We start from the raw sequence: 15,894 nt of genomic DNA on the forward strand, positions 1-15,894 counted from the left end.
CACCCCTTTCATGCTTCCCTCATTCACTTCCTCCTTTTTGCTAACCATAGTTCGCCGTTCAAATCATCAAACTATTACAGACCAGAAACCATGGTTTGGATGCAAGCCATAGTGTGTCAATGCAGATGTCACAGCAAACTATGGTTAACAAAAACCAAGAGGTGCCGTAAAAAAGATGTAGGGGGGCATTCTAAACTGTCAAACCATAGTATAGTATTACTAAGTTTAAAGTAAAGCAATATAAATTAGGAAATAGTTAATGCAGATTATATTTCTAATTCCTATGAAAAATATAAGTAGAGAATGAAAATGATTTTTCCATCCATTGTGTTCCATCCATCCAACTGCCCTCTGATCTTCAGATGAACAGTGGCATACTCATTAAATCAATAATCCATTGTCAAGAACTTCACTCAACAAACAATAATTCAGTTTTACTACATTTGTAAACAGATGATTGTCCAATTATCTGGAGGATCTTCAAGAACTTAATGCACAACATTACCATTGATCTTTTAGGATATCCAAGCAAATAGCCCCAGTGACTGAGCTAATATTAGGATGCCATATTTTTGTGATAAACCGCACCTATAACATAAAACAAAAAATTCTATTCAATTAGCTGCTAAGTATTCAAGACAACCTCTACATATTTTAATGGGCAAACCTTCAACTGTTTTCACAAATGGCAATATATGATGATAAAGGTAAACCTGAGCTCCACCACAGCAGAATGCAGGTAGGGGCTCACATGACTGGATGCTTCGCCACATGAAAAAATATTTCTCCATAATATTGATGATCAAGATTTCTGAGATAAAAAAACACCAAAATATGATAGTTTTGTACTTATTGAAATGCAGTGTTTCTTCTGGCATGGAGAACATTTTCTTGGGTGAGCCCCCACAGCAATCTGATGTGATACCTCTTAGCAGAATAGTTTATAAAATGACCATATATAAAAGTAAACAGATGACAGAGAAATCCATCCCTTTGTTACCTGCCTGCGTGGAATTCCTGGTTATCTATGGCTACCAAGTGAGTAGATAAACACAAGGAATGAAGATGCATCCTTAAAGCAATTTTCAGACGGGTAACTGTGTTAGTCTGCTGTAGCAAAACCAAAGAGTCTTGTGACACCCTGAAGCTTAAAAAGTATGCGTAATATTTCTATTATACTAAAACATATATATTAATAAATATATATACAATTCAACCTAGATCTAACAGTTACTGCCTTCACATTGGTTGAACAAAGCTGTTCACAACAAGGTTATGTTGAAGGCAGTTTTGTTTTAAAAAGTTCCATCATTGCTTTGCCAGCTGTGTAATATTTTGTGACCAGGGACTATTGACATAAAATGATGAGGGGTGAATGACTGTTGTTTCTGTGTCGATCCAGAAAGATCTGGGGGGTAACAGCACTGCATAACAAAACACGTACTACACAGAAACATTCTAGAGAATTATTCACGAGAATTTATGCTCACTGTACCTTTGGGGGATTAAATGGATACGTTTCTGGAATTTTTATTTCTAGTTGATATCTTCCTCCTGCAAAAGCCAACACACAAATATTATACACTTTGCCAGCAGTATTTTACCAAAAGACTGAATAAGGGAATCAAATAATGGCATTTTAACTTTTTGTCTTAGCAAAATAAGTTAACAGCTCATTTACTTTCAGACAGAAGCAATCCTAATAAAAAGACCTGTAGCTTTTACATTCCTATGTGCAACAGGTCTTTTTCAACAGCAATTGTACCAAAACTCTTCCACATTTATTCCAACTCACCTTGTATTTCCCTGTCCTTGCCATCTCACTATTTTTTATTTAATTGATTTGCTTTATTAACCATGCTGCTTTTCATTCAACGAACCCCAAAGCAGCTTACAAACAATCAATAACAATGACATGATAGAACTTCACATTAAAAACAATATATAACAATAACATGCTTTTTAAACTCCTGGGGTGGGGAATTTTCCTCTTTATTCTTTGTGAAGAACAATCAGATACAGCTTTAGAGAAGGTAATAAATCCTGTCAGTTCCCCTATTTTCTTGTTGATCGAGCCATCGACACATGGCATGCCTCACTCATTTCAATGAAACAGCAGCCCTTGTGAGACCATACGCCTAAACAGCAACATAGCAAAACGCAAACAACCGATGAGTCCCATACACATTTTCTTATTCAAAATAACGGGCCTTTTGGAAAGAGAAGATACTAGAGATGGACATGGTCTCTCAAATCTGCTTTGGATTAACCTGGAAAGAATTTAAGTTCTTCTGGGAAAGAAAGGTAGGGGGCGGATATTTTTTTCCTGAGAATCTGAGGTTCAAAAATACAAACCCCTCCACCTGTACCTGGCTGCACTCCTTGTCCCCAGAAGCCCTCACTGCCACCTTCTCTCCTGGCACAATATCTCCCCTTCTCTGGCACGCAGAGTTGGTTGAAGCAGCAGCAGCAATGCACAGAGAAAGGGGGATGCAAACTGTAATCACCCTTAGGAAAGTTGCAATTCCTATGGGCTCCAGGCATATGTGTCACTTTTTCACATTCCAGAAAGAGAAAAGGAGGAGGGAGGGAGGAAGGGGAAGGGGAAGGGAAGAGACTATCCTCTCTAGCCTACCAGCATATAGTTGCTAACAGCAGTTAGGGACGGTGGCAAGGCCTCTGGGATGCCCAGACAGAGAGAGAAGCAAAGAATTCTCCTCCAACTCAGATTATGAAAATGCCAGGGATATTAATAAGCTCACCTTGGGGGAATTTTGCCAGCCATTCCAGTTGTTATGAATATTAACTAAAGTGTCTAGTGTGGCTATTTTGTAACATGGAATGAAAAAACATACACCAATATCGACTAAGACAGGCAAAGGCAAATTGTTAAGGCAAAAGGCAAACTTTTAAGTTGAAGGAAACTCCGTCCCCTCCTTAAGATGAGTCTTGGGGTGCCTTCTGCTCAGTGATTTCACTAGCAGCTCTAGGGAGGGAAGTAGGAACACTGATAAAATTATTTGATGACACCCAATTCTTAACTGCACAAGTTATGCAAAATGAATGGAAAGTTAAGAAGCGTAAGGTCATGCATTTGGGAGCTGTTAACAAACATTTTTGCTCTTGAATGAGAACTCATCAGACATTAAGAAAGATCGAGAAATCTTTGTCAGTGGCAAGAGGACCATGCAGGAAAGTAATGTAACTGCAAAGGCAGCAAACACACATTTGCTTAAAAGGTAGTAAGCACAGTAGTTCAAGTGGAAGAAATGATGTACCCATGACAAGAACACTGTGCCCAATTTTGGATTCCTATGTTTAAGTAGGGCAGATTCAAACTGAAAAGGCAGAACAAACTCTAGACTGAAGGAGCTGCATTTGTGGTGTAAAATGAGACTAGAGGACTGGATGGTGTCCTATAACTATACTAGAAGGCAAGAATGAAGAGAGATAAAAACTTATTAATACATGCAGTTTGGAAATCAAAGATTTTGAGTTAGCAGTTTAAGATTCCCAGAAACCTCTCTAAAGTAGCTTGGGAGTGGAGAATTTCAGTTTCAACACACAGTATACAAAAGGTCTCTCACTCTGTGACTTATTGGAATAAGCACTTTTCAACATAACTCGAGGGTCCTGGGATTTGTAATGTAAGGACTGTTCTTCTGGGAGAGATGGCAGCCACATTTGGATTTCATGATAAACTATGGTTTATTGTGACATGCATGAACCACAGTGAACTGAGCTTGCATGTTCTCCCTCCCATATGGCCAGAAGGATGACGTCGGAAGATTCTGCTCTTTTATTTAGTAAGCCACACCACACATTCCCATTTTGTCCAAACCAAAGATCATGGCTTAACATTAACTAAGCTCAGTTTCAAAAACAAGCCAACTTCATTTTTTTTTTTTAAATAATATTTATTAAGATTTTCAGAGATACAGAAAGAAAAAGAATAGAATACATTCAAAGCCTTCTTTTCAAACACCCTCTTTCCGGGACTCCCTCCTTCCCCCACCCCTACCATATTCCCCTATCATATTGTTGGCTCCACAAGTTCTCAGTTCTAATTAAAACTTAATTTGTTTCCTTAATAAAAGACAAGAGTTCTCTCCCCAGGGCCCACCCCCTTTCCATTCCACAATTTCCCCTTTTTTTTAGTGATAAAGACACCTCACACAATAAAGAAATAAGAAACAAGAAATAAAAAGTATAGTAAATGAAAAAAAGCCAATTCAAAAAATAGTTGACAAGCCTTTGGATTCTAGTTCTCCCCCCCCCGTCCCCGGTTTAATTTCCCCCTGACCACTAATCCATATTGTCTGCCTGGAATTCTTAAAGTCCATAAATCACATTTTCCCCCCGATTCCTTGCTGGCTTTTTTCTTTTTATAATTATTTTTAAAGTTATTTTTAAACCATTTAATTTCCAATCTTTAATAAAGCTCCCCCCATTGTTCTTTCCAAGTTGTAGTCCAGTTTCCTCTTGTTCCGCTGCCAAAACGTTCTAATTCAGAAGTTTAGTAGGTCTGCAGGGATTATTGTTATTCAGGAACAAAAACATACGTTCAGTCCCTTCCTTTCTTCAATAGAAAATTCTATTGTTTAGCTAAACACCCTGTAGACACAATATTGTTTCCGTTTCGCAGCTTTCCCAGAAGATAACCAGTCCTGTAGAATTCCAATGGTATTTTTCCACTTACGACCTTCTTTGTAATGTCCCGAAACTCCTCTAGGGGGATTGTTGTAACTTTGTTTTCTCTAATCCAAAAGTCCGATTGTTATCCATGTTTTCGCCATTTTATATCCAAGTTTTGACAAATTGTAACAAATTGTAGCAAAATTAACCAGCAAAGTCCTCATAATCAAGTCCTCTTTAAATTTCAGACTTTGACAGCTACTTTGACAGCTGTCAAAATCTCCTTCGCTTTTCGCCAGGCTCTCTCCTCAATCACCCCGGTTCCCGGGGGGGGGTTACGTTTTCCTTCTCCCTCAATTCTTCCTCCAGCACAGTTCTTGTAGTTTCCCATCGTGGAATTCTTAGTTCTTATCAGCAATTCAATTCTTTTTGGACCTTGGTTTCCCAGTCCTTGTTTTGGAAAGTTTACAGTAGGGAGGGGGACTGACTTCCTTTTTGGATCCCCCCCCCGCTCGTATCAAATCCGAAAAAAAAATTCTTTTTTTCTCCTTTTAAACCCGGTTTCCAAATTACTCACGGGTTGTTGTTACAAATCCGAATTCTCAATGGAAGAAGTCAGCGCTCTCCGCCGGATGGCATGCGGCTTCGCTCGGCAGGGATAGCAGAGGACTCAAAGCACCACGCTTCTCCCCGGCACCCGATCCGTAGCCTTTAAAAAGGCTCCTTCACGAGTCGGGAGGGCGCTAGCAGTGCCAGCCGAGTCTCCATGTCCACGGCCTCCGTGGCCGTGGTTTTTAAGGGTCCCCGCGTCGCCGATGCGGTAGGACCCAGCCCCTGCCGAGCAGGCTCCCTCCGGAGCTCGGAGGGAGTCCGCCATTCGGCGATGGCGCCAACCCGGAAGTCCCAAAAACAAGCCAACTTCAAAGCATGGGTGATGAAATTGGCTTTTTAAAACAATTATATTACAAGAAATAATGAGTGGCATCTTCCCTCCTGCCCCCAAAGATGGCAGACATACATCTGCAGAACGGAGAAGCAAGCATTTTTGGGCAATTTCTCATATCCTTGCAGCCCTCCAAACTGCTCTGGAGGGTCCACATCACCCTGATGCAGATTTGGGGAGCGGTGGGATTTCTTCCCTCCTTGATTCACGGACAGATGCCTGTCATCAGCATCATGTGTCTAAGGTGGTACACATAATGCGTACCACCTTAGACATATGCACGTGTATCTTGCTTCTTTATATATCCATCCTATGCACAAATGTTCTTTAGCGATTCACTACTTACTGAAAGCTCATCTCAGTGAAGGAGGAAACTTGTGCATTTGTTTTTAACAAGTGGAAGCACCCCTGAAAGGTAACAGTCTATACCAGGGGTAGTTAACCTTTTTATACCTACTGCCCACTAATGCATCTTTCTTGATGGTAAAATTTCCTTACCGCCCACCAGTGCTTGATGGAAGGAGGATTCAGCTTGTGCTGTAGAACCCCCTACCGCCCACCCAGAATCCTGAAACGCCCACTAGTGGGTGGTTATGAACCAGGCTGACAATCCCTGGTATACATTAACTCACAGTACTAAATATTTGGTGGTCTCCATATTTTTCAAAAGCCACAGATTGTAATTATTTGTTTCATTCTTAACCTATCACATGGCGCTTTATGTAGCTAACATGAGGAAGAGAGGCAGATCCCAAGAGTACACTTCAACTTTTTACATTGTCAATAGATACCCACCAATTGCTTGGAATTAATTTACTACTCTCTGTCAAGAGGGACAAGAGAAGGGGGTGGGAGGAAGTGAGCTGAAAGACCTGTCAAGCAGCTGAATTTTAACTTTAAGGCCTGAAAACCTGGTCCTTAAAAACACTTGCACACTCTACTTCCTCTTACTGGGCATTATTCAGTGTCAAATGTTTATGAAAGCAGGTCACTGTATCATTAATATGGAACTCTTAGCCCCCACCCCAATCCCGCCCCGATTGCACTACTACTTCCAAGGTGTCTGTACAATAAATTATGTTCAGCTAAAAATATTCATGCATTTCTATCAGATCAAACACACAAGTCATTACCAACTCCTGCAAACGTGCAGCCCAAAGTTTTCTAAAATGCCATGTGCAAACTAGCTTGAACAGATATATGCTACAAACAAAGAAGCAATCTTTATTTATCTTATGTGACTGCACTAAAAAAAAATGCAGTTCAATAACAGGCTTCAAGATGGGCCACAATACAATTTCTTATAAACTTTAGCTTCAAGTGATAAGACGTGTAAATGTACTATGGCTTATACAAAAAATATTACTTGCCTTCATATGGTGTGTCCGGAGGTCCTGCTATTTCTCCTCTTAGTTCTGTAAAATTTTCATCTACAAGATCTACTTTAATTTGATTTTTGCTTGTCTTAAAAATAAAAACAGAAAAATTACAATCAGATGCTAATATGTACTGTATTCTCTTTTTTCTTAAATTTATAGAGATAAAAAAATCGGATAGCAGTTTTGCTGTAATAGTCAGTGCATACAGTCACACTGGAAGCCACATAACCCCAGTATTTAACAATTCCAAGATCATATTTATGTAGTGGTTGAAGTATGTTTGGGATTAGACACATTAAGAGCATGGAGCAGGTCCAGCAACATTTTTTAATTAGACTAGGGCTCCAAATCTGCTCATAGTTAAACTGCTTAAATCTCACTCAAGTCAATGGGATTTAAGTAATCTAACTGGGCGCAGACATTTTGATATTTAAATTGCCAAGTGAGTACATAGATTATATGCGTACTGCATATTTATTAAACCACAAAAATAGACATTAGAAGCAATCCAATTAACAATGGGTAGCACATTTTTTCTCTCCATGATCATTAGTTTTCAAACAATGTAAATACATTCCAAAGCAGATTAAAAGCCTAATTCTAAGGCAAATTTCTAGAGTCTAGACCAGCCTTTCTTAACCTTGGGTCCCCATATGTTGTTGAACTGCAACTCCCATCATCCCTGACCACTGGTCCTGCTAGCTAGGGATGATAGGAATTGTAGTCCAACAGTATATGGGGATCCAAGGTTGAGAAAAGCAGGTCTAGAATGATGAGGATGTCGTTTAATTACAGAGTTAACCAAGAAATATAAATGTGGCAATGACAACTATTGAACTACCACTGGCTTTGAATACACTTGGCAAAAGCAGACAGTTCCTGTTCAGCCACATCCTCCCACACTCTGAAGAGCATCCATCTCTCTACTATTTTATATATCACTACCAGCAAAGGTGGACGGGAAGGTAGGGAACAGAAAGGAAGCAGGAAAGAAAGAACCTATGGCAAACAGCATACCAATAATCTGATGAGATTAAAGTAAGATTTGTGTTTGAAACATCCATGTGTCTTAAATAAGTACAGCAACCATGAGTATAAGCAAGTTACTTTTAAAAAAGGATGCCAAGTGTTCTCAGGATTTAACAACTACACACTGCCACAATACCTTTGGGGATCAGTGTACTTTTCTGTAGACTTAAGGGGGTTTAGGAAGAAAATTTGCAAGCAGGATGGTAAAATATGTATTGCTGATCAATTTGATATGTCAAATGTCACCAACTAAGCCATGTATTATTGAGCCACAGCCAAATATTATCAGATGTTCCAAGACTATTGTGTAGGAAATGGCAGCTTACACACACTCTCTCTCTCTCTCTAAATATATATATATTTCCATCAATGTGCATAGTGATTTACAGATACAAAAGTCCCTACCCAGATGACTTAGCATACTATCTATAATTTGACACAGGGAGACCACAGAGGAAGTAGAGGCAGGTGGTGCAACCAAGCAATTTTGACCCCAGCCTTAACAGTATTACTTTTGTATGAATTCCGCTCTGAAGAACACAAAATCTCTCCCCATGTTACTCTATGCCTTTTTAATTGCTTCTACATTCCTGATACATTACAGAAAAACAAACAAACCCAAAACAGTTTGCCGACCCTGATAAAAAGAAAATAAATATTCTGAGCAAATGCAGTTTCACATTCTAATAGGAATCAGAGAGTTTGATTCTGCTGCACTGATGCTAGACACACTACGAACAAATACCATTTTGCTGTATAAAAGTTTAATATATGTGATAAGATGTATGAGAATCTGTAAACATGGACATGCCAAACCACCCCAGATTAAAAAATCTTCCTAAACTGGGATAGAAAAGCTAGGAGCCAAATGGTTTCTGGGACCTGGGTTGGGGGGGGTGCCGGCAACACTTTTTATTTATTATTTTGATAAGCATGAACTAATATGCAATTTGCATAAGTGACACATTGTCAATATCACATTTTTAGCAAAAATTGTTAAGACATGCTTAATTTGGCGTTTACAATAAAAATATTGGTACCGTACTTCAGTTTTCAAAACACTCTACTCTTTATTGTTAAGCTCCTTAACATATTGTCTATCCTTAACATATACTTCCAGGCTTCAAAGAACATAATTTCAGTAATCCTTAAGTGTCACACACAAAATGGCGCCCGGACTTTTTGAGGTGCTCACAAATGAAGAATCTTTAGGTGCAAAATGCGGCTGGCTAATTTCAAACCCTGGTCTGGATGGTCACCTGCTCCCCACCACCGGCTATGACAGCCTGGATTTTGGCCTCAAGACTAGACTAGCTGCACCACCAGGCAGAGGTAAACAGGGGAAGAACGTGTATCATTTCAGTTATAGACACTAAGGCTTAAGTTACAGTAGTGTGTGTGGACAGCGTGGCTGTGACAACATGCACTGAATGCACCGAGATGGGCATCTAAACTGGCCTAAGAGATGAGTCATTACACAGACTGGCCCAGGGAAAGGTTCAGGGCACATAATGAAAACTAAGCTGTTCATATACTGTTACATGCATGGATGGGACACTTCTTGTAAGAACTCAGTGTTCTGCAGCATGAGCAGAATGGGCCCACTTTCCACAGAGATGATTGCTCAAGTCATTTCATTATGGAGTCACCTGTTAGTAAGAGCAGGAATGAGGACAGCTTGCCTCTATAGCCCCAGAGAAGTCACAAGGCTTCTTTCGCCAACACCTGCAGACATCTCCAAATAGGAACAGAGTTCCAAAAAGGAACACAGCAAGTCATCAGTTGAAGAGGTTGCTTTGGCTTATGGGACTGGACTAAGATTTAAATGGTCACTCAGCCATTCAGTTTGTTAAGCAACCTTGGGCTGGCCACACGCACTCAGCTTAAAGATAACTCACAGGGCTGTTGAGAATAAAATGGGAGTGCCTTGAAGGAAGGCATAATAAATAAAATCCACTGCTTCTTTAGGATGCCTAATGACAGCTATTTTTTTTTAGTAATTAGCATTAAGTATCAAACATGCTGATGATTAATATCTTTGCTCGCATAATATTAAGGCTTCAATCAATTCTTTTAGCCAACCAACAGTCTTTTTAAAGTAGTTTAATGCCCAATTCTAGACAGTACATCTGGCGAGGCAGTTTTGAGAAGATAGATGTCCTTACCAGTAACAGTTGGGAGGTAAGAGTAGGAGACGGGAAATCCTGGTCAGGATTACGCAAGCACACGGTTGCCAAACAAAAACTCCCATCATCCCTGACCACTGGCCAAGATGGATGGGGCTGATGGGAGTTGTGAGTCCAGCAACATCTGGAGGGCCACAGGTTCAATACATCTGGGCTAGCAATTTCCAACATGGGTTGCTGATACCAGTGGTGGGTGCTAGATGATGACCACCTTCTTGCTTATGCTTTGTGTCTTCACTGCCACCTCCTGGTGCAGATTTTTTGGATCTCCCCCTCCCCTGATCACCTTGCAGTGATAGCAGCTAAACCAATGGCCTATGGCAAGAAAGCCATCCTCTCTCTTTCTCACTTTACTATCAAATCTTACTTGGGAGCAACACTTCTTGACCCCAGTGAGAGTTATCTTGAATGGCACATTTTACGTTGCCTCTGTGGTTTTGGTGTGTGCACTGACGTTGTGATCTTGGGCTTGCAGATCGGAAGGTTGGTGGTTCGAATCTCCGTGACAGAGTGAGCTCCCGCTGCTCTGTCCCAGCTCCTGCCAACCTAACAGTTCAAAAGCACGCCAGTGCGAGTGGATAAATAGGTACTGCTGTGGTGGGAAGGTAAACAGCATTTTCGTGCGCTCTGGCTTCCGTCATGGTGTTCCGTTGAGCCAGAAGCAGTTTAGTCATGCTGGCCACATGACCCGGAAAGCTGTCTGTGGACAAACGCCGCTCCCTCGGCCTGAAATTGAGATGAGCGTCACAACCCCATAGTCACCTTTGACTGGACTTAACAGTCCAGGTATTCTTTACCTTTTTCTTTTTTCCTACTTCCTATACTGCCAAGAGAACACGAGACACTCCAAACCATGCAGGAGAAGCCTGTGCCATCATTCATCTATATGACACCATCAATCCAGGGTTCAACGCTGGCAGGAACTGCAGCATGGACTCTTTTCATATTGTCTTGGACTTCTCAAATTCTCTGATGGCACAGGAAGAAGCAGTGGGTCTTATGCTGCCATGGTAACACAAGAACTTGCCCCAGTGATGTATGTTTTGTGAGAAAAAATTAACTGGGAAATTAGGGTAATCTGCAGTGAAACTTTTTTTGATGCCCTAAAGTGAGATCTAATTTAACATGTTTATTTTACTTGAATTTAGTACGCAAAGCTAAAAACATTGAAACTACCAAGCTTGCCTAATACTGTATTTTCAATTGGCATCCGTTCTTTGTTACTAATGAACTTAAGACTTGGGGGTAAACTTAACACTGCACATCATTGACTAGGACTGAGTAAAGCATATAATTAGGCTGCAAATTAGCAAAAATCCGCTGCTAGGATGAAGTTGTCTCCATTCCAAAAATCAGCTCTAAATTTATATCAAGTTTAAAGCAAAACCAACTGTGATAAAGCCTCCCTATAAACAGAGACACATGAAAATGGCTTGGAGATAGTAAATTCAGTTTGCAATTCCTTTACAAAAGTGTATGAAGCCAAGACATATAGGTATGTTTTTCCCTGACACAGCTAGACTTGATGAACCAGCTTTATTTATTGGGGACTCAAAAATTTAACTTGCCACGCTTCTATAATGACATTTAATGGGGACCACCCAGTCATTACAGAATTCACACACCTGCTGCCTGGAGACATTCTGCTGCTTTTGCTTACCTTGCCCTCTAACATCACTCCTGCCCACTCACCTTAGCAAAGTTTCTGCTTAGCTAAGGAAACTGGTTTTTCAAAACATGTTAATCAAGTCTTACTTCTTTAAAGCAACTATACTAGTTCATGCATACCTTGTAAAACAATGATGGTGCAAACTATTTGCAGGACAACAAGTTAATGGTTGAAGACTCTCTCCCTTCTAGTAGACTGTATTATAATTATACAATTCTCTAAACTACAAAGATTTTTTTGATTCTGAAAGGTAACAGGTAAGCATTTCTTAAATATAGATTTCACCTATGGAAAATACTGTCCTTGGAGAACTGGAGGAATGGAGGAACTGGAGGAACAGAGGAACTATTCCTTTGAAAGACCCATCAAGGTTATAGTAGTGTATTCAACTCCCAATGAGTTTGAAGTCTAGAGATGAAATTCTCAAAGGGCTCCTATGCTTAAACAGGACAGAGTTTTAAATATGCATATCCTTCAATGAAGTCTTATTACCTGATCATACTTACTAGAAAATGGTACTCAAACTGTAGCAGCTACAATAAATAATACAACAGTTCTCTCTTAGCTTGGGACACCATTAATATTAGTTTGTTGTATATATAGATATAACGCAAAGTTTTGTTCACATTTCTAACATGCATTACAGCCATGACCGGAAATGGGATTTTAGCTGTGCTCATATTTACCGTATTTTTTGCTCTATAAGACTCACTTTTTCCTTCCTAAAAAGTAAGGGGAAATGCATGTGCGTCTTATGGAGTGAATGCAGGCTGCGCAGCTATCCCAGAAGCCAGAACAGCAAGAGGGATTGCTGCTTTCACTGCGCAGCGATCCCTCTTGCTGTTCTGGCTTCTGAGATTCAGAATATTTTTTTCCTTGTTTTCCTCCTCTAAAAACTAGGTGCGTCTTGTGGTCTGGTGCATCTCATAGAGCAAAAAATACGGTAGACTCTATGTACTATATGCAGAGCATCTAAATAGAATTATTTCTGGTTGCACTCAGAAAATTAGCAAATAATCCAATGAAATGCTTTTGGACACACACCCATCCCAAAAAATGCTTATACAGTGGTACCTTGGTTTAAGAACTTAATCTGTTCCGGAAGTCTGTTGTTAAACCGAAACCATTCTTAAACCGAGGCGTGCTTTCCCTAACGAGGCCTCCCACCACCAGTGCCCTTCCGCCGTTCGGATTCCATTCTTAGACCGAGGTAAAGTTCGCAAACCGGGACACTATTTCCAGTTTTGCAGAGTTCGTAAACTGAATCATTCTTAAACAGGATTGCAAGATGCATTTTTAGCAATGAAAGATGCATTTTTAACAATCCTTTTCCCTCCCAACAATTTCACTTCTAGGCATTTAGCCTAAAACATGTAAGGAAATTACAGATCTAGGATTCCTTATCATGGACAGAAACCGCCCACCACCCACCGTTGGCAGGAGCCACAAAACCTCCCTCCAATAATGCAACTGCAAAAAGAAGGAAAGTGGAAGAAAAATATATGCCACTGAAAATGTGCTATATTCAAGCTATTTTTAGACCTATGTATAAATGGATACGTCAATGTGAAGCAAATTCACAATATCAATGATTAATAATAGACTTTGCTGCTTCACTATTAAGATACATTTCATCTTTATCAGCATGAATTAAGCTACTAGTAACATTAATATTAGCATCGAAGAAAAAGACTTTCATTTAATAGTTACCTTTAGGGTTGACTGAAAATGTCCAGTACTGTTTGCAAGTGTTCTTCATTGCAGAAAGCACTATAAATGAACACTTACAACAGAGCAAACATTTTACGTTTTCTATTATGCACTTGCTGGAGAAAAAGTTCTCATTACCTCACAAAGACAGGTTACAAACTTGCTCTAAAAGGTTACAGTCTCCAAAGACTTAAGGTGCTATCTTTCAGAGAAGTAAATATTTTTTTTGTAGACAGACTATGGCGGACCCTCCTGACATTGTCAACTAATTATTAAATCACAAAATTTACTAGCTCAGATGTCCACACGGTGCCACAAATTTTCCTTCAAGTCTTTTGTATGCTAAATACTTCCAATTTTTAACCAATATACAGAATGTTAAAGTACTGTGTATCTACTAACCATAGTTAAGCAAGTATATGGAGCTACAGAATCACAGAATTGTGGTGTTGGACGGGACCACGAGGATCATCTAGTTCAGCCCCCTGCAATGCAGGAATCTTCTGCTGTTCCAGCTAAGTTGCAATAGTTATTGCAATAGTTATGGACTGCAATTTTGAATCCACATATACACTGAAGGTGTTGGAACATAATTGTTCAGAGAAGCAGCATTCCAAAAGACTTAGGATAGTGAGAGACATCCAATAATGTCTGCCCACGTGCACAATGGGGTTTCCAGTTTCTCTCCCCCCACTCTGCAATCTGTCCTCCCAAATTCTGTTTTAGGGTCCCCCAATTGTCCTGAACAGATTTGGGGGGCACACAGAAGGATTTCAGGGGAGAAGAAGCAGATGCCTGCTCAGACTACACTAAATCTCACCCATTATGTTGCATGTTTGGGGGGGAGGGGAAGAGATGCTTAAACTAAGAAACTCTTCTCCCGCAAGCTGTATATAACATCCTAAGCTGTCCACTATATCCTTGGAACAAGCAAGGAGATTGCATTAAGTCCAGGAGCACACTGAGACTGTGGCCTTGGTTTGCAATAGGCTCCTTTCCTTCACCAGTTAAGCAATTATAAAGAACATTATTTAAGTCAACACTCACCTCCAGTGACTATTTTAAAAAGTCATTTTCTATGTTATTTATTTATGCTACCTTGTCTTCCACCTCCAATGAGATATTTATATATAGCTAGCCTATACCCTCCAGGCTTTTTACACATTAGCACAAGAACTGTATTGCTCTCAACATTACTATAAAATACTTCCGGCACGCAAGGCTCGTTGGCCAGGCCAATTGGCTTTCCAGCTGAAAAGTCTAGCTGACAATGGGCTTTAGCAGATTCATAAAGTACATAAAAGGAGAAGAAAACAGAATTGCATTCCTTTTGGCCATCCAATGCTTAAGGAAAAGGTGAAACCAAAAATGCACTGTTTTTCACATCCCAAGGCATTTCCCAATCTTCCATAAATTTGTGAATAACCTAACTGGCTCACTATCCCTAATTACCTAACAGAAAGTATAATAATTGTGAAGTAAGCAAATATAAAGCTTGCAGATAGTGAAGAAACACAACTATTAAAGCATTTATTCCTGTGAAAAAGCTAAGCACTTAAAATCTAAGCCCTTTTGTTCTTTTTCTTTCCACAGCTTGAGGCCAGCTTCTTCCCTGCCTTCACAACCATTTGACAGATATACTGGCCAGCAAACTGAACACCAAGTCTGTCGTTTGGTTTTGCCCCTCCACTCATGACAGGCCAGGTGTCTGCCTTTAAATAAAATTTTAAAATTAAGGGCAATGTGAACATTCACTACTTGCAACTTTGCCACCCTACTGGTACAAAAAAGGGCACAAATAATGTGCTTTACAAGCAAACAAAAAACTGTTCCGGAAAGTCTGAGAGGGACCTGGCCCTGTAACACTGAAGGGGTCAACCAATCAGGACTCTTCAGGGCCAATATATGCTGCAAACAGGAATAACTGATTTACCCTAAAGTTGTAAAAAAACAGCAACAGCCCAAATTGAAATTTTGTTCATTTGTATGCAGTCACAATGTCTTGAAATCCCTTTCTCCTTATCATCTCAGTTCACTTTCTAACTGCAAAGCTAACCCTAATATAGAGCGCCCTTATTTAAAGATGTAATGCAAAACATCCTGATTTCACAAGGAGATCCCTACCTTCTTGACCTGCAACACAGGAAACATTCATTTGCATTATCCTTCAAAGTGTAAGCAGCTATTTCCAGGCTGCCCAGTACCACCCCCCAAATGACTGAACAAAGTTATCTAGTTCTGAAAGACCTTCTGAAAACATATGTGTGTTTTTGTTATTGTTATTATTTTAATTTATGAATTGCTTCTCATGAGGTATTCTGAAGCAATTTATAATGTTTTAAG

The 15,894-nt window shown here is 39.9% G+C and overlaps 1 protein-coding gene across 2 annotated transcripts in view; it reads right to left on the reverse strand.

Annotated features, from left to right (window-relative positions):
- UBE2K (ubiquitin conjugating enzyme E2 K) overlaps window positions 1–15,894 on the reverse strand; it is a 33,146-nt gene that overhangs the window by 5,055 nt on the left and 12,197 nt on the right. The window contains exons 2-4 of one of the 2 annotated variants that reach the window (XM_053403794.1): window positions 6,949–7,042; window positions 1,496–1,554; window positions 506–588 (exon numbers count right to left, since the gene is read on the reverse strand). In XM_053403794.1, coding sequence (XP_053259769.1) covers window positions 506–588; window positions 1,496–1,554; window positions 6,949–7,042 — 236 coding nt within the window. The remainder of the gene's footprint in view (window positions 1–505; window positions 589–1,495; window positions 1,555–6,948; window positions 7,043–15,894) is intronic. The other variant, XM_053403795.1, reaches the window with a different exon arrangement.

The sequence above is a fragment of the Podarcis raffonei genome, chromosome 9, assembly GCF_027172205.1.
Source record: "Podarcis raffonei isolate rPodRaf1 chromosome 9, rPodRaf1.pri, whole genome shotgun sequence".
Lineage (NCBI taxonomy): Eukaryota > Metazoa > Chordata > Lepidosauria > Squamata > Lacertidae > Podarcis > Podarcis raffonei.